The sequence below is a fragment of the Sciurus vulgaris genome, assembly GCF_902686455.1.
Source record: "Sciurus vulgaris genome assembly, chromosome: 2".
Taxonomy (NCBI): domain Eukaryota; kingdom Metazoa; phylum Chordata; class Mammalia; order Rodentia; family Sciuridae; genus Sciurus; species Sciurus vulgaris.
In genome coordinates this window covers 6,763,163-6,788,643 of record NC_136462.1, presented here as the reverse complement: position 1 = coordinate 6,788,643, position 25,481 = coordinate 6,763,163, and the positions used below count along the sequence as shown (strand labels likewise).

At 46.3% G+C, this 25,481-nt stretch overlaps 1 protein-coding gene across 2 annotated transcripts in view; it reads left to right on the top strand.

Moving 5' to 3' along the window:
* WDR25 (WD repeat domain 25) overlaps positions 1 to 25,481 on the top strand; it is a 136,842-nt gene that overhangs the window by 62,055 nt on the left and 49,306 nt on the right. The window contains exon 3 of one of the 2 annotated variants that reach the window (XM_079129507.1): positions 17,687 to 17,862. In XM_079129507.1, the coding sequence (XP_078985633.1) occupies positions 17,687 to 17,862 (176 nt within the window). The remainder of the gene's footprint in view (positions 1 to 17,686; positions 17,863 to 25,481) is intronic. The other variant, XM_079129508.1, reaches the window with a different exon arrangement.

Sequence of the window (25,481 nt, the reverse complement as noted above, 5' to 3'; positions counted from 1 at the left end):
ATACAGAAATATAAAACATCCAGTAAAGTAAAATTCCCCGTGTCTGGCTTGCAAATAAAGATTACAAGGCAAATGCAAAGAAGTAGAAAAACATGAAGCAGGAGAGAGAGAGAGAGAGAGAGAGAAAGACATGAAGATAGTCAAAAGTCAACTTGAACTTCTTGAGTTTGAGAAAAGTCTTCAGTGAAAAACAACACATGAGATAAAACTCAGGTAAACTGTAAAAACATTTGCAAACTTGAAGATGTAGAAACTATCCAAAATGAAATAGAGAAAAAAGCTTGAATAGAGAAACTGTGAGTTGTGGAACAAGTTTAGGTTCACCCAATACACATGAGATGGTAGTCCTCAGCAGAAAAGGTGGTTATAGGAATACTATCTGAAAGTTTTCCTTCTGATGAAAATCACAGACCCACAGATCCGGGAACTTCAGTGAGCCCCTGGTCCAAGAAACACGAAGAAAGCTCATGAAAGATATTAGAATGGAATTTCTTATCATCAATGATAAAGGGGGCAAATCTTTTAAAGTGACAGAGCAGGGGTAGAAGGCATTACATTCAGAGGAGCAAAGACAAGAGTGACCCCAAACCTTTCATTGGAAGTAATGCCAGAAGATAGAGGAACTCAGTTTTAAAGTACTGGAAGGAAAACCCAAACCAAAAACTGTCATCAACCTAGAACTTAATACCCAGTGAAATATTCTTTAAAAAGGAGAGGCGGAATACTTTTTCAGACATGTAAAAGCTGGAGTGATTCATCACCAGCATTATAAGCTACTTGCATTACAGGAAATATTAATAAAAGGAGCCCTTAAGGCAGAAGGAAAATGATACCAGGTAGAAGTCTGTATGTACGCAGAGTTTTGATGAACATGAAATGCTAAATATGTGGGTAATGCAAAATACTCTTTGTTCTTCTTTAAAACTCACTTTCAATGATGATTGACTGTTAAAATAAAAACAATAATTTATCACACAGTTTATAACATGTGGAGATGTAAAAGATACAATAAAATCACAAAGGCTGGGATGGGGGAATGATGTATGTGTTTTATGCTCTTGTGTATAAGGAAAGTGGTGATATTACTTGGGACTAGACTGATATGTTGAAAATAGATGCTGTGAACCTTAAGGCAACTGGTAATAAGACAAAGAAAGAAAGACTTATGGTCTAAGTCTAGCAATGGGAAGTGAAATAACAAAAGATAAAAAAAGAGGAAGGAATAAAGAACAGATGGATAAGTTGAAAACAAATAGTAAGATTTAAGCCTAACCATATCAATAATGGATGAAAAGATCCAAACACCTATTAAAAAGACAGAGATCATGAGGTGGGATAAAAAGGCAGTACGCAATTATACAACTCCTACAACGAACCCACTTTTAATTGGAAAGACACGAAAAGGTTAAATGTAAAAGTTCAAAAAAGATCACCTAAACTAGTGATGAAAGAAAGCCAGAGTGACTAGATAAATGTCAGACAGAGCAAATTTTCAGAGCAAGGAATGTTTCCAGGGATACAGAGAGCATTCTTAGGACAACAGAGGGGTCTGTCCATCACAGAATGTGTGTCAGGTGCCTAGCACTAGTGCCTACACAGAGAGTAGGTTATCTGCATGCACAATGAGAGCTGTGAAATATATGAAGAGACTGACAGGACATAGTGGAGCAGCACTAAAATCCACACGGGTAGCTGGAGAGCTCAGCCCCTTTCTCAGTAACCAATAGATCAAGTAGACAGAAAATCGGAGAAGACAGAGAAGCTTAGAACAGCAGGGTCACCCAATTGGCTTGACTGGCATTTGAGGGACCCTGTGCAATAGCAGTGGAACACATTCTTACAGGCACACACAGATTGTCCACCAAGACGGGCTCTGAAACAAACCTATCAGCAAATTTAAGAGGATTGAAATAAGTCAGAGGATATTCTAAACTCAGACGGGTTTAAATAGAAAACCAGTAATGAAGATAATCAGGAAAATCCCCAAATGTTTGGAAACTGAACAACACATAAAAATCTTTTTTCTGTTTTTCTTTTTTTTTTTTATTTTAGTATATTTTTATTGTAAACAAATGGGATACATGTTGTTTCTGTTTGTACATGGAATAACAGCATATCATTTGCATAATCATTGGCATAGTGTAATGATATTTGATTCATTCTGTTATTTTCCCCCCCCCCACCCTTCCCACCCCTCTTTTCCCTCTATGCAGTCCCTCCTTCCTCCATTCTTGCCCCCTCCACCCCCAGTATGTGTCATCATCCGCTTATCAGCGAGATCATTTGTCCTTTGCTTTTTTGAGATTGGCTTATCTCACGTAGCATGATATTCTCCAATTTCATCCATTTGCCTGCAAATGCCATAATTTTATTATTCTTTGTAGCTGAGTAGTATTCCATTGTATATATGTACCTCAGTTTCTTTATCCATTCATCAATTGAAGGACATCTAGGTTGGTTCCACAGTCTGGCTATTGTGAATTGAGCAGCCATGAACATTGATGTGGCTGTATCTCTGTAGTATGCTGATTTTAAGTCCTTTGGGTATAGGCCAAGGAGTGGGATAGCTGGGTCAAATGGTGAGTCCATTCCACGTTTCCTAAGGAATCTCCACACTGCTTTCCAGAGTGCTGCACTAATTTGCAGTCCCACCAGCAATGTATGAGTGTCCCTTTTTCCCCACATCCTCTCCAACACCTATTGTTGCTTGGATTCTTGATAATCGCCATTCAAATTAGGGTGAGATGGAATCTTAGGGTAGTTTTGATTTGCATTTCTCTTATTACTAAAGATGGTGAACAGTTTTTCATATGTTTGTTGATTGCTTGTAGATCTTCTTCTGTGAAGTGTCTGTTCATAATCTTAGCCCATTTGTTGATTGGGTTATTTGTATTCGTGGTGTAGAGTTTTTTGAGTTCTTTATAGATTCTGGAAATTAGTGCTCTATCTGAAGTATGAGTGGCAAAGATATTCTCCTACTCTGTAGGCTCTCTGTTCGCATTGCTGATAGTTTCCTTTGCTGAGAGAAAGCTATTTAGTTTGAATCTATCCCAGTTATTGATTCTTGCTTTTATTTCTTGTGTTATGGGAGTCCTGTTAAGGAAGTCTGATCCTAAGCCAACAAGGTGAAGATTTGGACCTACTTTTTCTTCTATAAGATGCAGGGTCTCTGGTCTGATTCTGAGGTTCATGATCCATTTTGAGTTGAGTTTTGTGCAGGGTGAGAGATAGGGGTTTAGTTTCATTCTGTTGCATATGGATTTCCAGTTTTCCCAGCACCATTTGTTGAACAGGCTATCTTTTCTCCATTGCATATTTTTGGCACCTTTGTCTAGTATGAGAAATTTGTATTTATTTGGGTTTGTGTCTGTGTCCTCTATTCTGTACCATTGATCTACCTGTCTATTTTGGTGCCAATACCATGCCGTTTTTGTTACTATTGCTTTGTAGTATAGTTGAAGTTCTGGTATTGCGATATCCCCTGCTTCACTCTTCCTGCTAAGGATTGCTTTAGCTATTCTGGGTTTCTTATTCTTCCAGATGAATTTCATGATTGCTTGCTCTATTTCTGTAAGGTACATCATTGGGATTTTAATTGGAATTGCATTGAATCTGTATAGCACTTTTGGTAGTATGGCCATTTTGACAATATTAATTCTGCCTATCCAAGAACATGGGAGATCTTTCCATCTTCTAAGGTCTTCCTCAATTTCTTTCTTCAATGTTTTGAAGTTTTCATTGTAGAGATCTTTTACCTCTTTGGTTAGATTGATTCCAAAGTATTATTTTTTTTTTTTTTTGAGGCTATTGCAAATGGAGTTGTTTTCCTCATTTCCCTTTCAGCTGTTCTGTCGCTTGCGTATAAAAATGCTTTAGATTTATGCGTGTTGATGTTATAACCTGCTATTTTGCTGAATTCATTGATGAGGTCTAGAAGTTTTCTGGAGGAGGTTTTTGGATCCTCTAAATATAGAATCATTCAAAGTGACAGCTTAAGTTCCTCTTTTCCTATTTATATCCCTTTAATTTCTTTGGTCTGCCTAATTGCTCTGGCTAGAGTTTTGAGGACAGTGTAGAATAGAAGTGGTGAAAGAGGACATCCCTATCTTGTTCCCGTTTTTAAAGGGAATGGTTTCAGTTTTTCTCCATTAAGAATGATGTTGGCCATGGGCTTAGCATAAATAGCCTTTACAATGTTCAAGTTTGTTCCTGCTAATCCCTATTTTTTCTAGTGTTTTGAGCATGAAGGGGTGTTTTATTTTGTCGAACGCTTTTTCTGGGTCAATTGAAGTAACCATATGATTCTTATCCTTAAGTCTATTGACACGATGGATTACATTTATTGATTCACGAATGTTAAATCGTCCTTGCATTCCAGGGATGAACCCCACTTGATCGTGGTGCACGATTTTCTTAATATGTTTTTTGGATACGGTTTGCCAGTATTTTATTAAGGATCTTTGCATCTATATTCATCAAGGATATTGGTCTAAAATTTTCTTTCCTTGATGTGTCTTTTCCTGGTTTCGGTATGAGGGTGATATTAGCTTCATAGAATGAGTTTGGTAGGGTACCCTCCTTTTCTATTTCCTGGAATAGTTTGAGAAGTATTGGAATGAGTTCTTCTTTGAAGGTCTTGTAGAACTCGGCTGAGAATCCGTCTGGTCCTGGGCTTTTCTTTGATGGTAGGTTTTTAATGACTTCTTTTATTTCATTGCTTGATGTTGATCTGTTTAAATCGTGTATGTCCTCCTGGTTCAGTTTGGGAGGAGCATATGTCTAGAAATTTGTCAATGTCTTCAGTAGTTTCTATTTTGTTGGAATACAGATTTTCAAAATAGCTTCTCATTGTGTTCTGTATCCCAGTGGTGTCTGTTGTGATATTTCCTTTTTCATCATGAATTTTAGTAATTTGAGTTTTTTCTCTCCTTCTCTTTGTTAGTGTGGCTAAGGGTTTGTCTATTTTGTTTACTTTCTCAAAGAACCAACTTTTTGTTTTGTCAATTTTTTGAATTGTTTCTTTTGTTTCAATTTCATTGATTTCAGCTCTGATTTTAATTATTTCCTGTCTTCTACTACTTTTGCTGTTATTCTGTTCTTCTTTTTCTAGGGCTTTGAGCTGTAATGTTAGGTCATTTAATTGTTGACTTTTCATTCTTTTCTGGAATGTGCTCCATGCAATGAATTGTCCTCTTAGTACAACTTCATAGTGTCCCAGAGATTTTGATATGTTGCATCGTCGTTCTCATTGACCTCTAAGAATTTTTTTATCTCCTCCCTGATGTTTTCTGTTATCCATGTTTCATTCAATAGCATATCATTTAGTCTCCAGGTGTTGGAGTAATTTCTGTTTTTTATTTTGTCATTGATTTCTACTCTCAGTCCATTATGATCTGATAGAACACAAGGCAGTATCTCTATTTTTTTGCATTTCCCAAGGGCTGCTTTGTGGCATAACATATGGTCTATTTTCAAGAAGGTTCCATGTGCTGCTGAGAAGAAAGTGAATCTGCTCATTGATGGATGGAATATTCTATATATGTCTTTTAAGACTAGGTTATTGATTGTGTTATTGAGTTCTATGGTTTCTTTGGTTGGTTTGTGTTTGGAAGATCTATCTAGTGGTGATAGTGGTGCATTAAGGTCACCCAGAATTATTGTGTTGTGGTCTATGTGATTCCTGAAATTGAGAAGGATTTGTTTGATGTACAGGGATGCACCATTGTTTGGGGCATAAATATTTATTATCGTTATGTCTTCCTGATTTATGGTTCCCTTAAGCAGTATGAAATGTCCTTCTTTATCCCTTCTGACTAACTTTGGCTTGAAGTCCACTTTATCTGATATAAGGATGGAAACCCCTGCTTTTTTACTGAGTCCATGTGCGTGGTAGGTTTTTTCTCATCCTTTCACCTTTAGTCTGTGGATGTCTTTTTCTGAGGTGAGTCTCTTGTAGGCAGCATATTGTTGGGTCTTTCTTTTTCATCCATTCTGCCAATCTATGTCTTTTGATTGAGGAGTTTAGGCCATTAACGTTCAGGGTTATTATTGAGATATGATTTGTATTCCCAGTCATTTGGCTTATTTTTGGTTTTTAAGTTGGCTTGGTTTCTCCTTTGAGTGGTTTTTCTCTAAGGTAGTTCCTCCCTTTGCTGACCTACATTGTTGTTTTCCATTTCCTCCTCATGGAATATTTTGTTGAGAACATTCTGTAGTGCAGGCTTTCTATTTGTAAATTCTTTTAACTTTTGTTGATCATGGAAGGATTTTATTTCATCTTCCAATCTGAAGGTTAGTTTTGCTCGGTATAGGATTCTTGGTTGGCAACCATGTTCTTTCAGAGCTTGAAATATGTTGGTCCAGGCCCTTCTAGCTTTTAGAGTCTGGGTTGAGAAGTCGGCTGCTATCCGTATTGGTCTCCCCCTATATGTAATCTGATGCTTTTCTCTCGCAGCCTTCAAAATCCTATCTTTATTTTGAATGTTAGACATTTTCATTATAATGTATCTTGGTGTGAATCTGTTGTGATTTTGTGCATTTGGTGTTCTGTAAGCCTCTTATATTTGTTTTTCCATTTCATTCTTCAGGTTTGGGAAATTTTCTGATATTATTTCATTGAATAGGTTGTTCACTCCTTTGGTGTGTATCTCTGTGCCTTCCTCAATCCCAATAATTCTTAAATTTGGTCTTTTTTTTTTTTTTTTTTTAATAATGTTGAACCTTTACTTAGCTATATAGTATATTCCCTGTTTGATCTCAATAATCTTCACACAAAAATCAATCTTTTGAATACAACTTTAAATTAATTGAACTCTAGCCTATTTTGGAGGTATTTTAACATGGAGTAAGGTGGGAGGCAGAGCCTTATCTCAGGTAAGGTGGGGCTCTTCATCAAAGCAAAGGTAATAGAGCTTTTAACTTTCTTTTTGTGGAAAAAGTGACAGAATGCTTCCATGTTTTACAGTTTCAGCTTTAAACAGATCAGGATCTCCTTATTATCTTCCAAAAATGCATTTAAATTCCAATTCCTGTGTGAAGAGTAACACAAAATTGTACATATGACTTATTGACAACAGGTTACTTTATCCGGCTATAAAACATGAAATGACATAAATAAATACCAACCAGATTTGTTATTTCTGTACAAATCTGAGACTTGCTACTGATAATTTTAGTTCAAAGGAATAACAACTTGACAAAGTGCTCTCCTAAACTTTGCATTTAACTAATTTAAAGTACAATTTAGAATTCAGAGTGCATGATAACAATAATCACAGGTCTGCATGGGTTCACAAAAATCAAAGAACAGCTTTAAATCTCTTATATATTTTGGAAACAGTGTTAATGATCAGAAGTCGACTGAGTCAAAGCAAACAGATATGAGACAGGTCTTCAACTTGACAGTGTGGCCCTTCTATGTCAGATACAATGCATAAAAGAGAACCCTTACTGGTTATCTTGCCAGTAAATGTACATAATCTTTCATTTTACATAACACTTAGACAAGGCTTAGACAGATAATTCTCAGATGCATACACATACCTAGTCTCATATATTTTGTGTGTCAACAATATTGCTATAACCTAAGTAACAGTTGTTTGTTTAACCAGTTACAAAGTAATCATATATGACTTTAAAGCAGGTACAAACCCAGTTTCCTTAAGACTTAGTTTCCCCAAGTAATAAAACCTGACAATGAGCTTCAAGTCTCCATCAGGTGTCTCAGGATGGGATTTGCCCCACCTAAAGATCGGAGCTACAGTTTCCAGGATTATCCAAGATGACCGCTCTGGCTTTGAAATGTGTCAGCAAATGGGGAGCTGCAGCTCAGGGTGTGGACGTGGTCAGCTGGAGGTCCTAGAGGCGGGATGCAGTTGGTCAGGCAGGGGTCCTGGAGGTCCGGTGTGTTTGGTGTGGTTGTAGGATCCTGGAGGCCGGTTGTAATCAGTTGGTCTGGGGTCCCGGTGATAGGGCGCGGTCAGTTGGTCTGGGGGTCTTGGTGGCGGTCAGTCAGTCTGGCCAGGGGTCCTGTGGGGCCTGGCTGTTGTCTCAAAATGGCGGCAGCCAAGTGTAACCAAACCTGCAGGTACTATGACAGAGAACTTCCAGGCAACAGCATCTGCAGGCAATCGGACTGGTCCTGGCTCTTCAGTGAGTCTGGGGCACTGGCTGCACAGGCTTGTGCTGAGCTCTACAAGTTTGCGGTGGTCTCTGGAATCATTTTCTGGAGCATCAGGAGCTGCCAAGTGGCCAGGAGCCCAGGCTGAACAAGGAGGGTCCCAGAGTCTGGAGTTGCAGGTGAGGCCCCATGGGAGGCAAGAAGCTTGACGGCCATTGTCTCAGGTGGTGGAGTTAGGGACAGCTTGTATTTTTTTGTGTGTTAAGAGTTCCTTAACTCTTGCAGCTCAAGAAGTAAAAGCAATAATCAATAAATGGAATGGCATCAAACTAAAAAACTTCTTCACAGCAAAGGAAACAATCAAGAACATAAAGAGAGAACCTACAGAATGGGAGAAAATCTTTGCCACCTGCACTTTAGATAAGATGTTAATCTCCAGGATGTACAAAGAACTCAAAAAGCTTAACACCAGCAAAATAAAACAAAACAAAAACAAACAAACACAAAAACAAAAACCACCAAAAGCAAACCAGGCTCGGTGGCACATACCTATATTCCCAGTGGCTCTGGAGGCTGAGTCAGGTGGGTCTCGAGTTCAAAGCCAGCCTCATCATAATCGAGGTGCTGAGCAACTCAATGAGACCCTGTCTCTAAATAAAACACAAAATAGGGCTGGTGATGTGGCTCAGTGTTCGAGTGCCCCTGAGTTCAATCACCAGTACCAAAAACAAAAACAACCCCCACAAATAACCCGGTCAGTAAACAGGCAAAGGATCTGAGCAGACACTTTTCAAAATAAGAAATATGTGTGGTCAACAAATATATGAAAAAAATGTTCGACATCTCTAGCAATTAGAGAAATGCAAATTAAAACAGCATATACTTTTTTGTTTGTTTTGCAGTATTGAGAGTTGAACCAGGGGTGCTGTACCACTGAACCATGTCTCCAGCCCTTTTTATTTATTTATTTATTTATTTATGTATTGAGACAGAGTCTTGGTAAGTTGCCCAGGGTGGCCTCGAACCTGCCAAAGTCCTGTCTCTGCCTCCTGAGTAGCTGGGATTACAGGCGTGCACCACTGCACCCAGCTGAACAAAACATGTTCCGTGGGTCAAAGGAAAAAGAAAAAAAAAACTGATAGGGATATTAGAAAATGTTTTGAAATGAATGCAAACAAAAATACAGTATAAAAAAAATGTAGGATTTAGTTAGAACAGTTCTTAGATCACAATTTATATCACCAAATGCTTTATATTAGTAGAGGAGAAATTTTCAATTCAGTGATCCAAGTTTCTACCTTAAGACACCAGAAAAAAACAGCAAATTCAATCCAAATAAGCACAATAAAAGAAATAAAGGAAATAAGCATCATAAATAATTGAAATAGAAAACAGAAAATTAGTAGAGAAAAATCAGTGAATCAAAAAAGTGGTTCTTTGAGACCAATGAGAGTTTAAAAGTAACTTTAGCTGGACTCAGTAAAAGCAAGAAGATTCAAATTATCCATATCAGGAGTAAGGAAAGTGACTTGCTTACAGAGCCTGCAGATGTTAACAGGATCTAAGATAATACACGTTGCCAGCAAATTCCACAAATTAGATGACGTGAATAAATCCCCTGAAAGACCCAAATACTAAAAGCCCACCTGGGAAGAAATGGAGATCCAGAAAGCCTCATCTATTTAAGAAAGTTGATTTGTAGTTAAAAATCTTCCCAGGGAGCAAACTACAGGTCTAAACACCTTGGCTCATGAATTCTCCCGAGCACTTCAGAAGAAATAATACCAGCTTGCTGTGGGTTGAGTTGTGCCCTGCCCCCAGGTTTGTAGTGAAGTCTTAGCCCAGCAGTTGAGGATGTGGCCTCATTTGGAGGCTCATTTGGAGGCATGTTAGAGGCTGTCAAGTCAAGGAGGTCTCAGTGGGCCCTGATCCTATTGGACAGGTGTTCTTACAGCTGGGAGATCCGGAGAGAGACCCTCGGAAGGCGGATGGCTCCTGGACTTGAAGACAGCCCTAGACGAGTCAGAGACAAGCCTGGATCTGATCCTCCCTCACAGCCCCCTGAAGGGCCCAGCCCTGCAGTTTCAGAACTGGAGATGCTCACTTCCGTCACTCAGGCCATCCAGTTGGTGGTACTTTGTTACAGCAGTCCTCGCAAATACAGACTTCTACACAGACCATTCCAGAATATCAAGGAGAGGGGGCACTTCCAACTCCCTTCATGAGGACATCATTACCCTGATGCCAAACCAAGAAAACAGATAAGGGAAAGCCACAGACCAGCATCTCTCATGAACTCAAATGCTGAATTTTTAAGTAAAATGTGGGTGAATCACTTCAACTGTATGAACTTGAAATACTGAGACTGAATAGAATTTGTCCCAGAAGTGCAAGCTTGGCTTAACATTTGATGATTAACCAGTGCGATTCAACATCAAGGACCCAACTATAAATAATAATGATCAACTAGAAAAGAAAAATGATATGATCATTTCAGGCGATGTGGTTTGACAGTAGCCAGCGTTTATTCCTGATAAAAGTTGTTTCCACAAACTAGAGCAGGACTTCCCTGAGCTGGTAAGAGGCCCCATTTCCCACATGTCATTGGCATGACTGGAGAGGCGGCCAGTGAAGCGGGAGAGCAGAAGACATCCCCTGGAGGAGGTGAGGCGGTGTGCAGATGACAGGATGGGGTGGGCAGGAAGATCCCTTGGACCTGTAAAATAGCTTCTAGAGCTAAGATGGGAGTTCACTAAGGCTCAGAAAGAAATATGAAATCAGAATTTAAAAACTCATTTATAGTGTCATTGGAATAGGAGATCATTAGGGTTACATTTGCCAAAAGATGTATAAGTTTTTTTCACTTTCAAACTGTACTCACTAAGAGATACCAAAGCAGACCTGAGTAAGTAGAGAGTTTGGTCCTCTTCCTTGGTGGGAGTATTCAGTCTGGTTGAGGTGTCTCCCCAGCTACTCTGTAGACTCAAGGCAGTTCTAGCCCTTGAACGCACATCGTGGGTTCCCCAGCATCTGCAGGCAATCGGACTGGTCCTGGCTCTTCGGTGAGTCTGGGGCACTGGCTGCACAGGCTTGTGCTGAGCTCTACAAGTTTGCGGTGGTCTCTGGAATCATTTTCTGGAGCATCAGGAGCTGCCAAGTGGCCAGGAGCCCAGGCTGAACAAGGAGGGTCCCAGAGTCTGGAGTTGCAGGTGAGGCCCCATGGGAGGCAAGAAGCTTGACGGCCATTGTCTCAGGTGGTGGAGTTAGGGACAGCTTGTATTTTTTTGTGTGTTTTTCTGTTCTTGCAAATATTTTTTGCAGAGTACACTTATTTCCAGTATAATCAGAGAAACAATTCTGATGTGGATTCCTATGGGATCTTGCTTTCTGTACTTCTGTGTAGTCTGAATATTTTACAAGGAGATTGCATTTGTCATATAATCATAAACAAAAGTCTGGCAGGCAGGAAGAATGCTACCTGAGGCTAAAGTCCTTGGCCCTGTTCCAACCCTGGGAGACCACAAGGGACTCCTGGCACATGGGGCACATGGGGCACATGGGGACCGGGGCATGTGGGGGCTGGGCAAGTGAGTGCACCCTGTTGTGCTTGTCATATCGTCTCAGGTCTGTTTCCTGGTTGGACCTGTAGACCGTCTTGTGGTGGTATTTGACAGAAGACCTAGCTCCTTCTGCACAGGCAGTTTGGGATCTCCGAGTACTTCATTGAGGAAAGGCAGACACTTCAGGCTGCCACACTGCTTGGGAATTAATCTTTAAAGCCTGATAGCGAACATTAAATTCAGTTAGGGAGAGCGACTGACAGAGATTCTTCTCTCCCTTGCCTGGGTAGTTTGGAGAGGTGGTCAACTGGACTGGTCTTGTTGATACCAGTTGGGAGAGCCAGCAGATGCTGTTCACCTGGGGGCATTTTTAGCTGGTGTCCAGCTTGATGGTCAGCTTGATGGTCACCTTGAGCCCCGTGTGGGTGCTTTAGGAGGCCCTGGCATGAATTCCCATGTGCCGGGCTGCGTTTGGGCCTTGGCATCATAGAGCCTGCGTTTCCTCATTCATCTTTCCTTTGTGACAGCTACCATCCTTCCCCCATCCTCTGCTCCTCCTCTCCCCTGTTCTTCTTTCCTCTCTTCTCCTCTCTGCCTCTTCCTTTGCTGCCTCTTTCTCTGCGCCTTCCTTTCCATCCCCCTTCCTTTCTGCTCTCTGCCTCCTCTTCTTTCCTTCCTTCATCCATAATTTTCCTTCTTTTTTTTTTTTTGCAGTGCCAGGGATTGAACCCAGGGCCTTGTGCTTGCAAGGCAGGCACTCTACCAACTGAGTTATATCCCCAGCCCTATAAGTTTATATTAGAAGCACAGAAAGTAACCTGACAGACACTTGTTAATGCAGCCGAGGTCGTGAAATCCAGAGGTCTGTCCCTATCTTTTTTTTTTTTAATTTATTTTTATTGTAAACAAATGGGATACATGTTTCTATTTGTACATGGAGTAACGCCTACCATTTGTGTAATCATACATTTACATAGGGAAATGGTGTTTGATTCATTGTTATTTTTTCCTTCCCCCCCATCCCTCCACCCCTCTTTTCCCTCTATAGAGTCCCTCTTTCCTCCATTCTTGCCCCCCTCCCACCCCCCATTATGTGTCATCATCTGCATATCAGCCAGATCATTCGTCCTTTGGTTTTTTGAGATTGACTTGTCTCACTTAGCATGATATTCTCCAATTTCATCCATTTGCCTGCAAATGCCATAATTTTATCATTCTTTATGGCTGAGTAATATTCCATTGTATATATATACCACAGTTTCTTTATCCATTCATCAATTGAAGGACATCTAGGTTGGTTCCACAGTCTGGCTATTGTGAATTGAGCAGCCATGAACATTGATGTGGCTGTATCTCTGTAGTATGCTGATTTTAAGTCCTTTGAGTATAGGCCAAGGAGTGGGATAGTTGGGTCAAATGGTGGGTCCATTCCACGTTTTCTAAGGAATCTCCACACTGCTTTCCAGAGTGGCTGCACTAATTTGCAGCCCCACCAGCAATGTATGAGTGTCCCTTTTTCCCCACATCCTCTCCAACACCTATTGTTGCTTGTATTCTTGATAATCGCCCTTCAAATTGGGGTGAGATGGAATCTTAGGGTAGTTTTGATTTGCATTTCTCTTATTACTAGAGATGTTGAACATTTTTTCATATGTTTGTTGATTGCTTGGAGATCTTCTTCTGTGAAGTGTTTGTTCATTTCCTTAGCCCATCTGTTGATTGGGTTATTTGTATTCTTGGTGTAGAGTTTTTTGAGTTCTTTATATATTCTGGAAATTAGTGCTCTATCTGAAGTATGAGTGGCAAAGATTTTCTTCCTCTCTGTAGTTCTCTTTTCACATTGCTGATAGTTTCCTTTGCTGAGAGAAAGCTATTTAGTTTGACTCTATCCCAGTTATTGATTCTTGCTTTTATTTCTTGTGCTATGGGAGTCCTGTTAAGGAACATCCTACATCGAAAAGTTGAAGATTTGGACCTACTTTTTCTTCTATAAGATGCAGGGTCTCTGGTCTGATTCCGAGGTCCATGATCCATTTTTGAGTTGAGTTTTGTGCAGGGTGAGAGATAGGGGTTTAGTTTCATTCTGTTGCATATGGACTTCCAATTTTCCCAGCACCATTTGTTGAAGAGGCTATCTTTTCTCCATTGCATATTTTTGGCACCTTTGTGTAGTATGAGAAATTTGTATTTATTTGGGTTTGTGTCTGTGTCCTCTATTCTGTACCATTGATCTACCTGTCTATTTTGGTGCCAATACCATGCTGTTTTTGTTACTATTGCTTTGTAGTATAGTTGAAGTTCTGGTATTGCGATACCCCCTGTTTCATTCTTCCTGCGAAGGATTTGTCCCTATCTTTGATCAACCACCAACTGTGTTTGACATTTTGGCGGGTCTCTTCTCAAGTTGCCCCTTCTCTTGGCTTCTGGGGCACCCCTCTCTCTTGTTCTCCCACCTCACTAGCCTCTTCTTCTCAGACTCCTTTTCTGGCTCTCCATCTCCTTCCCAATTCCCAGCCTGTAAACCCTGTGGCCCCAGGTTGAGACCAGGGCCTCCCTTCTGCTCTGCTCCATGTATTCCCTTGGAGAGCTCAGCCAGCTCATGACAGACAGCATTTCCGTGACAGTGACTTGCACAGTCTGTGTCCATCCTGGACCTCTTTTCTGGTCATCTTGTCGTGGCTTGACCACCTGCCTGTTGTTCAGAATGGAGCTCCTGCTGGTCTTCCCCCAGCTTGCTCCTCCTGTAGGCTCACCCACCCTGTGACTCTTCTCCTCTTGGTGCTCAGGCCCCAAACATGGGAGTTGTTCTGGATTCTTTTCTTGACCTCATATTCCGCCTCTAGTCCAAGGTTCCTTTTGGTTCTGCCTTCCAAGGTGGCCTGCTTCTCCACGCCTCTGTCTGGTCCATGCCCTTCTCCTCTCTGCCCTGGACTCTCGCAGGAGCCTCCTCATGGTTCCCCTGCCTCTGCTTCCCTTCCCTGCATGGCAGCCAGAGGGTCCTGTTGGAGTGGTGCCAGCCCACTCCCCACGTCCTGCCTGTGCGCCCTGAGTGCTTGGTGATTTTATGCCCATCTCTCACTATCCCCATCCTGTTCATTCCCCAGGCACACTGACCTTGCTGTTGCTTAGTCATTCCAGGCATACTCCTGTCCCTGCCCCAGAGGCTCTTCCCTCAATTTCTGCACAGTGCTCTTTGTCACCCTTCAGTTCTTCCCAGAGGGGTGCACCTGGCTATCCGGCTGCCATTTCAGCCTCTTCCCTGACCTTGAAATCTCCTTTCCTCCTTATTTTTTTAAAAATATTTTTTAGGAAAAAAAAAAGAGTAAGAAAACATATTAAAGGATTTATTAAAGAGAAAAAAATATTTTTTAGTTGTTGATGGACTATTTATTTATTTATATGTGGTGCTGAGAATCGAACCCAAGGCCTCACGCATCCTAGGCAAGCACTCCACCACTGAGCCGCAGCCCCAGCCCTCCTGCTTATTTTTGAAGATGCCAGTCTTTATCACTGCCCAGTAGGAACCTCTGATTCTGCTTCTCTGTTTGGTGTCTCTCCCTCCCTGGAATGCGGACTCTTCCGGTGATAGGGATTTCAGTCCTGTTTGTCTCCCATTCCTCCAGGGCCTAGCGAATAGCAGGTGCGCAGGAAGCATCTGAAGAGCGAACAGGTTGAAGGACTTTGCAGAGGGAAGCGTTTGGGCATCTTCGCTTTGGATCGCTCTCCCTCTTGCTCTCTCCTGCCCTGAGCAGCGTTCACAGCACCCTTCCTTCAGCCCAGGAGCAACGACCACCCCATGCACGTGTTATAGTCTTACTACCAGTGCATGAATACACTAGATAGGGTTTCATTTTGTTGGTATCTGTTCTTAAAAGTCATGGTGAAATGCAACAAAAAATTCATTTTCATGCAGGTCGGTGGCATTCAGTACATCGACGTCGGTGTGTGACCATCACCACCATCTTGCAAAACTGAAACTGTCCTTTTAAACAACTCTTGTCCCCCTGACCTCCTGCAGTCTGTTTACTTCCTGTTTGTGATTTTGACTACTCAGAGTACCTCATGTAAGTAGAGTCTCTTTTTCATCTAACTTCTTCCACTAAGCACACTGTTTTCATCCATGTTGTGATGTCAGGAGGCATCAGGGTGTCCTCAGTTTCCAGGGATGAGTACTGCTCCACTGTGTGGATGGGCCACACTTTGTTTATCCATTCAGCTGTCCATGGACAACATGGATTGCGGCACCTTCTAGCTATTGTTAAGTAATGCCACTGTGAATGTGGGGTGCAATATCTACTCAAGACCCTGGTTTCAGTTTTTCGGGTATAGACTACAGTGGAATTTCTAGATTCTGTGTTTCATTTTTCCTTGTTTTGTTTTGTGGCAGTAAGAATCGAACCCAGGGCACTCTACCACTGAGCTACACCTCTACCCCTTTTTATGCTTTATTTTGAGACAGTGTCTCCCCAGTTTGCCCAGGCTAGCCTTGAACTTGGCCATCCTCCTGCCTCAGCCTCCAGAGTAGCTGGGATCACAGGGTGTGCACCATGCCTGACTGTGTTGAACTTTTTGAGGAACCGGAACTGTCTTCCATAAAAAGCAGCACTGTTTGCATTCCCACCAGCAGTGCACGAGGATTTGATTCTACATCCTTGCCTGCACTCGTTTTTTCTGTTCTTTTGTTAGTAGCCATCTTAATGGGGATGAGGTGGTGTGTTATGTGTTACTAGGAATAAAATGGCATCCTACTCCGCATAGATACCTGTTTTGAGTACTCAGTGTTGGTGTTTGCTGTTTGGCTGTGTCGACCCTTAGATCTGGTTCCTTCATTTTACTCTAGTTACTCCTACATGCATCATATTTGTACACGGTTTTCAAGGAACAGCACTTACCTGCCTAGAACTCCCCTTGCATGGATTCCCGGGTACTTTGAAACCCTGTGGCTGCTGCTTGTGTTGCTTCTCGCATCTCTAGACGCAAGTGCTGCTGCTCCTTGGTTTCCTAGCTTATAGCCCTAGCCACTGACCTGGCAGGAAGGCAGAACTGAGCTTTCTGAACCTTCTCCGAAGGCTGCTCCTGACCTTAGGTATTTACATGTTCCAGAACGCAACCCCTTGCATCGTGAGGCTCCTCAGGACGTGGCAGGTCGACTTTCCTCATCTTTAACGGGAGGCTACCCTGGGGTCCTGGTGGCGGCGGCTGCACTTTGAGTGGATTTCTCTCATTAAGCAAAGTGAGGCTTGGTTTGCCTGATGTGGTCGACAGGAGCGTGGAGAATCCAGCACACCCCAAGCCTGGGTCCAGCAGGAGCGTGGTCCCGCCCTGCGCGGCACCCTGCCACATGCCAGGCCGCGTCACTCCTCAGCCCTCACCCTGCCTTGCGCCATGCTGGTCTCTTCCTCCTAGTGGAGTGGAGATGAGGTCCGAGAGGTGGCGCTGCTGGGCCATCTCATGGGATGGGCAAGGAGCCGTGTCTAGTGAAGGTGCCTGGCTCCGCCTGTGTGCTGGGAGCAGCCCCTTCAACCTGCAGCCGTGGGGTTGCCTCTGCAACCCTTAGGCAGCATGGAGGGTGTTGGGAATCTGAGCTCAGTGTGCTCCCCTGTGGAAGCCAGGGTGGATATTTGCCCTTTGCTCTGGGCGTGGCAGGCTCCTTCTTGGGCCATAGTCTTAAAGCAGAGCCCATGTGTCCAGCCTGGCTGTGTGGGGGGTTCTCTGCAGTACGGATCACAGGGATGCAGGCGAGGCTGTGACAGGGCTGCACTCTGGTGCCTGCAGGCAGGAGCAGGCAGGAAGGGCTTGGGTAGGGGAGTGGAGACACTGGAAATACTGTTTTCTTACCCCCAGAGAAAGTCTTCCCATTTCTGCACAGACATGTTTTAGCCTCTCAATATCATTTTGATGGTGAAATAGTGGGAGTCCAGCCCTGCCATGAGCCTCTGCCCTACGCAGACAGCCAGCCCAGCCAGATCGGGCCTCCTCCAACATCAGGTGCTGTGTTTCTTTGTAGGTGTGGGACGCCGTGGATTCAGGGCGCTGCATGCAGACATACTCCCTGCACAGTGAGGCAGTGCGGGCTGCCCGGTGGTCTCCCTGTGGCGGGCGCATCCTCAGTGGCGGTTTCGACTTTGCTCTGCACCTCACAGACCTGGAGACAGGTGCGTTCCTCTGGATCATGGTTCCAAGGCAAGTGGGCAGCTCTTGCACTGGGGAGGATTCTCTAGAGGGTCCTTGGCCCCATGTTGCGTGTGATTTATGGCAGTGGGAGGGGGTTCCCAACTCCCCACAGAAGGTTCGAGACTGTCTCAGCCGCAAGCTGTGGGGCTTGGATAACCAGGCAGCTTTTTAATCAACTCTGACATGCAGTTTGTCGTGAAGCAGGTTTAACTTGATCTTGGTGTCCTTTGGTTGGGGCCAGTATAGGGTTCCTGCCAATCCATTACTGTTGAAAGATGTAAGGACTTCAGCTCCTAAGGAAGGTCTTCAGGCAGGTTCTGCTTTAGTGCCTACTCTGAAAAGGTGGCAAGTTGGAATCATGCTGGTACAAGCATGAATCTGAGCAGTCTTGGAGCAGCGTCAGTGGAAGGAGCGTTCCTACCCCTAGCTCTGTGCCCAGGCACTGTGGTACCTTCTGCGGTCCCAGTCCCTGAGGCTTCCTGCTAGGTGTTGGTGAGAGTAGACCAGGGCTGACAGAGCTGGTGTGCGGGCCTGTGCTGCCCTCCTCCCGGCCTAGCCTCTTTCCATGCCCAGTGGTCACTTCTGGGCAGCACGACCAGGGGCAAGAGGAGGGACCAGAGTTCCTGGAGCCCTGAGACCAGCATCCTGCCTGCCTGGCCCTGCAATGGTGTGGCTGTCCCAGGGCTGGTGCCTTTCCCAAGATCTCGTGGGGGATCTGGTCCAGCCCCAGCAGGTCTGAGGAGGGGGCTGAGGTCACTGTAGACTTGGAGCCCACCTCAGGTGTCCTCCTTTCCTTGTGGGCCACCCAGGTGGCCTCATGGCTCCTTTGGGCCCCATGTACACTCAGGGCAGAGGAGACGAGGGTGCTGGTCAGGGCCCTGCCTGGTCACCATTGTGCCTCTGACTTTCCACGAGGCCTTTGCATTCCTACTACAGCAGCTGCAGCGATGGTTCCACTCCACAGGTGAGGAGACCAAGGCCCAGAGGGCGTGGTGGCCTGCTCAGGGCTCTCCGTGGTGAGGGGCTGGGGGTGGTTTGGCGCCACGTCTGTAGCTGCAGGTCAGGGCCCTTCCCACAGTGCCGAGTGGGTGCGCTTCCCTCTCATGGGGCATTTCCCCGATGGTTTGTGGTCTTTCTCATCTTCTCAAGTCCATGGGTGCCAAGACTTGGGGAGTTTGGTGCCACTTGATGGTGATGATTGCCTGATGATGATGCAGCAGTCTGTTAGCACCAAGCACCCACTGTGTGCCGCGCATCTCTCCACAGCCATCCATACGAGTGTCCTGTGGGCCCTGTCACCCTTAGAGGCGGGACCATCAGAGTTGTGAAAGGGCCATTCTGCGTGCTGGTCTGGGGCCACAAGCTAGGCAGTGGTACAGCCAGGATGTGCCAGGTCTGCCAGGCCACCATGCCTGCTGCCCACCTGCTTCCCTGCTGCCCATGTGCCCTATCGCCATGCTCTCTGTGAGATAGAGCTGAACATGGTCTGGGTCCCATCTGGAGAAGGTTACGTCAGCTGGAGACAGAAGTGCAGAGGCCACCCCAGTCTGCAGTGATAGAGTGAGATGTAGGAATTACAGGAGCATGGAGTTTAGAAAATACAGGGGCCTTCCTGAAGGAAGCATGGCCCAAGCTGAGCCAGGAGTGAAGTGAGACATCAGGGCAGAGGAAGCCTGTTCCAGGGGGAGGGAAGTGGGCTCTCAAGCAGGTAGGGCCACAGGGACACAGGATACCTATCACATGGTGTGGTGGGGGCTTGGAGAGTAGGTCGGGGAGTGCAGCAGGGTCCCCTGGCCTGTGGGTCCCATGAGCACACGTGGCTCCCATACTGCCCACAGAGTGATAGGGCCGCTCACCTAACTTTGGGCCCTTGCTTCTCAGATGTGGGCCATGCTGTTGAATACTCAACTCAGATTCACTTGATGACATTAGCAGACTCATTGTGGCCCTTGGTTATTTTCTGTTTTCTCAATCAACACACATTAAGTGGACACATGCCAGCATGTGTGTGTGTTGGGGGAGGTCCTGAGATTTTTAGACTTTTGGAGGGTCTTTTTGCCTGACAAGTTAGGGATTGCTGCAGGGGCCGCTGCTGTGTTTTGAGCAGGAGAGAATTGGGATTTGGTTTGTGCCCTGGGTGGGTGTCCCTGGTTGCTGCAGCTGGTCCAGTATGTCCCATACACCCTCTGGAGGAGGTGGGTGGTGTGCTGGTCCAGGCTCAGCACGTCCCTTCAGCTCTGTGGTGCTGAATGGGTAGAAAGGAAGGCAGGTTCCTGTCCTAGGGACCTTGTCACCCAGCCAGCAAGGCGGTGTGGACTAACGCCCCACCCACCCCTCTGCTGGCTGCTGGGGATGCGTTCACTGCCGGGCCATCAGCTGAAGGCCTGCTTCGTTCTCTCAGCACTTCCTCGCCATGTGCCTGCTGTGTGCAGGACCGTGCTGGGCTGCAGTGGAGGCCTTGGTGGCCATCCTTCATCTGCAGGGAGGGCATGGTGGCAAGGTTTGCACCTCTGGCTTGGGGTGGCTGTGGTTTCTGTCCACCTCCTGGCTCACGTGGGAGCTCGTTGAGATGGTCCATGCTGGTGGTCTCTGTCTTCATCAGCTGGCCAGGGCTGGCCATTGTGTGGATGGGCTGCAACTGAGCTGGCCCTTGCTGGACCCTCCTGGCCGGCAGGGAAATCCATCAGGGGCTGCCTGTGCCTCCTGCCTCCTCTCAGGGCACCCGCTGTCTGCCTTGGTGTCCCTGGGTGCTCTCCTCAGCCTGGGCCGGGCCGGGCTGGGCTGGGCTGAGCCCCTGTGGCCTCTGTCCTGCTTTGGCTTCTCTGGTCCTTTCTCTTCACCAAGTTTGAACTCCCGTTTTGCTTTATCTGTGTTTCCGCCCCTGGTGGTTTGCCTTTTTCATTTCAGTCTCATTAGCACTCCTGCCGAGAGGAGGCAGCGCGGGGCGTCTCAGTGGGGTGCTTTGGGAATCAGCCACTCGGTGCCCATTGTCGTTAATGGGAACTTGGTGCCAAGGCCATTTATCCTGGTGTCCTCGACCAATACAGCTAAAAATCTGTGGATTCTAAGATGTCAGTACCCAGCCTGAAATATGGAGGGCCAGCAGCATTTTATCTCGTTGATTTATGGTTCTGACGGGCTGTTGGCTTACGGAACCACCATGAATCAACACTTAATAAAATCTGCTCACAGATTAATTATTTTTGGTGCTCCCGCTTCCGTCTGTAATCTTCCTAACAAACGTCTCCAGTACATTAGGTTGAGGTGGCCTCAGGGAACACTGGCTGACGCCACCTGAGTGTCCTCAGCTTTGTGAGTCACCTGTCCTGCATACAAAATCAACTGATCCCCTCACCACCCCCTTGGCTGCCTTAGACCTTGCGGTCCTGATCATGTTTCTCGTAGGTTCCAGCCCCCCAGCAGTCTCCCCAGCGTGACGGTCAAGGCCACTGTTGCAGAGGGGCACAGGTCTCCACACTGCACGTCTGTGGCCACTCAGAGGCTCTCGTACCCCTGTGTGTGAGTGCTCTCCTGAAGTGCACCCGCTCTCGGATGGAACGTGGATAGGAGGCACATTTGAGCTTTTCCACTTCCCATGCCACCCTGCACCTGGCAAGCTGGGAGTGTCCTTGGCCTGTTTCTACAGGAGCCTGGCTGGCAGGCTGTCGGGACAGCCCTGGGGTGTGTGCAGAGGGCTCTGCAGAGCACTGGGTTCTGGTAGGCCCTCAGCAGAGGATGCCTCTTCTCTTTGTCACTGCTCTGTGAAGACCTGTTCTTGCGGAGTTGTCCAGGGAGTCCCAGTTATTGGGATAGTTCCCCAAATGGGGCCACTTTAGGGTGTCAGTTTCAGAATCCCCCAGCCGGGGGTGGGCTTCAGGGCAGACTGTGAGGAGGCCTTGAGCCATCAGGGCCTCTCCCTGGTTCTCCTGCGGGTTTCCCTTCTTCACAGTGGTGGGGTGGCAGCTTTCTCTGGTGATGGGGCAGCATGCGCCCTTTATTTGGGATCTGGGGTAGACCTGCAGGCCCCCATAGCCTGCCCTTTCCAGAGCTCAGGTGTCAGTGGTGGGGGAGGCCTGCCCTTCTCACTGGGATACCCACTGCCTGAAGTTCCACTGTCCCCCCACCCCCATCCTGCTCCTCCTGCTCTGGATGTCCCTGGTTTTCTGTTGGGGCCATGGTGTGTGTAAATGAGTGGTCAGCTGGGACTGGACGCTACATGACCTTGTTTTCTAAGGAGCATCTTCTGGTACTACCCTTGCTTTCACATCATTTCAGGACTTCCTTCCAGCTAGGGACACTGAGGATGGAGGATGACCCATGTCCAACCCTTCCTGTGGGCTTGGTGGTGAGGGTCTGTTCAGCACTGTCTGGCCTCCATCAGGCTGACAGGCATGTGTGGAGCTGTACCTGTGCTCCGTGTCACATTGGTCTCTCTCTAGCTGCGAGGGCAGTATTTTTATGTCCATTTCTTTGATGCAGAGACGGAGGCTTAGAGTGTGTAGTGGCTTTAAGGCCACTTGGCCAGTGGCGACAGCTGGATCCAACACGGGACCATGTGATTGGCCGAGGTTTCCTGCAGAGGCATAGGAGTAGCAGGCTGTCCCCACAACTCTCTTTGCCCCAGAAAAGCAGTGTGCTCAGCCTGGCTGCTGGGAGCTGCTTGGCCTGGGAACGAGCACCTGGACCGATGTTGACCAACCCCTCTGGTAGTGACAGGCTGAAGGTGCCTCTCTAGCTGTCACCAGTCGTGCTCCGCGGGAAACTCGGCCCTGAGGACTTGAGGACACCTGACAGGGGAAGAGCGAGGAGAGTCCCAGGAACACCAGGGTCTCCAGGCCTCTCTGAATGTTCTTTCGGCTTCCCCGGGGGGGGGGGGTGGGGGGGTGCTCAGCCTTTGAGCTCACTTCGTCCTGCCTCTTTCCTTCTCTCCTGCTCTAGGCAGTGCGTCTCTGCCTTGCATCATGCACCTCGCAGACTGCCCCGGGGCCACAGTGCAGCCACCGCGTGTCTGCTGATAGGCGGGAGGTCCCAGAAACAGCGCTCGTGCAAGCCTGCGAGCATGGCTTGCTGGTGGAGACGCTGGTGTTTGTGGATTTGGTGATGTCAGTCTCGCAGGCCAGTGACAGCAGTGACACCATCCCACTCCTGCCGCTGCTCCTGTGACCACAGAGGTGCTGCCGCAGCCGCTGCTGGTCAGACACTTTGTGTGTCAGAGCGTGTTTTACAATACTTCTGAAGGGGCTTATGGTTCCAGGTGCCCAGTGCGGACGCAGGGCTCGGAGGGACTGCTGCTTGGCCAGAGCCCTGCCGTCAGTTCCCGGGCACAGGCCTGCTCTGCCCTCCACCCCACCGGCCGAGATGGTCCATTTCTATACATCAGGTGTGACTTGGAAGTTAGTGAGCTGCTTTTCTCGTTAACTTCGAGTCAGGATGTTTGAATTTACAGCTGGCTGAATACTTCCCGGAGGATGAGTGTGACGATATTGATTTTAACCAAATGAGTCATGTGCCTGCTGCCTCGGAACACAGGCTCAGTCGCCATGAACCAGCAGCGAGCTTTCCCTTGTCAAAGCTTCCCTCCTTGTTTGCGCGTCGTGAATGTGAACAAAGAGCTCAGGAGAAGGAAGGTCATGGATAGGGGCTCTGGGATTAGGTGGGTCCAACGGTCTCATCATGACCCTGTCATGGGGCCTCAGTGTCCCACCTTGCCGAGCCAGCTAGGGTTGAGGGGTGACACGTGCATCCCAGACGGCCTGGAGGTAGTGTGCCCAACACCAGCACCATCTTCCGTTTTTTGGTCAACAGGAGCTCCCTGGAAGGAGGGCATTGATGTCCTCTCTCTTCCCTGGGGACCTGCATTTGGATTTCATTTGACCGAAATACCAGTTAAGTGTCAGGAACTGGACTGGGGACTGACATGCTGGATGAAGTAGAGGGCCTCCAGGATTCTGGGGTGGTGTGACCATAGAGTCCCCCAGGGCCACCATGAGAGCAGACAGGTGGTGTTGCCTCAGCCACAGGGCGGCCACCTCAGGGAGCTCAGTGCCTGGACCTGAGAAGGGAAGAGGAGCAGTGCCGAGGAGCCGGGTGCAGTGCTGTGGGGCCCCGTGACGGTGGCCCCAGAGTCTGGCAGCACTGGCAGGAACCATGGTGCCAGGAGAGCATGCTGAGTTTCCATGCTGTCTTCAAACGGGCTTTTGCTTTAATGGGCATTTATTTACCTTCTTCCTGGGGATTGAACGCAGGCCTCACACACGCTAGGCAAGTGTTCTGCTACTGAGCCATACCCCCAGCCCTGAGAATTCATTTTTTTTTTTTTTTTTTTGTATCATTATTGATTCAAGGAGGAAAAGAAGTAATTTTTCTTAACTTAATAAAATCTGAGCAATTTTTATACTGGTTGAGCCCATTATAATCAGATCAATAAAGCCAGCACCAGTGGATTAAATATTTTAGAGCTCAATTTCCTATAATAAGCATACAGTGAAGAAATGGAATTTAATAATAATAATAAACAGACAAACAAGCAGGCTAGTCTCCAGGTTTAAGGTTGAATAACAATCAGCCAGGGGCTTCAGGAGGCCCTGCCCCAGGGGAGCTGGTGAACAGTGCTGTCCTGTGGAAGGGAGGCAGCAGATCTGAGAATGCCCTTGGCCTCCGGCATGTCTGCTGCTCACAGTCAAGGTGTTCTGCTGGCGAGTGTCCTCTAGCCTGCATCCCTGTCCCTTCAGCAAATGCAGGGGCCAGCCCAGGGCAGCATCCTCAGAGCCTCATGACAAAGCTCAACAATCATTCTCTCTCAAGGTTCCTGCTGTTAAAAGCCAGTAGCTCTTGGTTTTAGCTTTTAATTTAACCAAGGATGAATCCAGCAGGTCGGGTTTGATTTTTCAAGCTACCACGGCTCCCTTTTGTTGCTTGCTCCATGGAGTGCCTCGAGGACCACTTAGCTTTCAGTCCTCACGACAGCGTGAGCAGACAAAGCAACCAGCCCAGTCCCTCCTCTGGAGGTGGTGGAGCTGGTCTGTGCCAGCCTCCTCCCACTTCAAACATCAAGCCCAGTGGGTACTGCGGCGTAGCCTGTAATCCCTGAGACTTGGGAGGCCAAGGCAGGAGGATCGCAAGTTGAGGCCAGTCTCAGCAACTTAGTGAGAACTTGTCTTAGAATTGAAAGTATTTAGAAAGGACTTGGGGTGTAGCTCAGTGGTAGACATCCTGGGCTCCATCCCTGGTGTGGAAAAACAGACAAGCACAGGCCAAGTCCTGGTAGCGTCAGTCCCTGTTTCTGAATCCAAGTCTTGTTTGAGGCCTCTTTATTTAGTAGACTTTCCCCCTGCTGTTTTCCATGAGGTATCTGGAAGCTTATTAAAAAGTTGAAAAGTCTTTTAAAGGTATAGTTATTAAAAGAGGAAAAATATACACTATAGCCTGTCTTCTGAAGGAACGAGCCATTTTTGTATTTAAAAGGCAGATTCTCAGTCTCTGTGGGTTGAGGAAAAATAACATTCAGAAATGCAAGGTTTTTTGTTTTTTTTTTCTTTGGTGGGAGAACTTCAACCACCATCTTTTAGCAACTCAGTTTTCCCTTTCTTCCTCATTGTTGGTGAGGCTGTGTTGCTGCACTCTTTGAA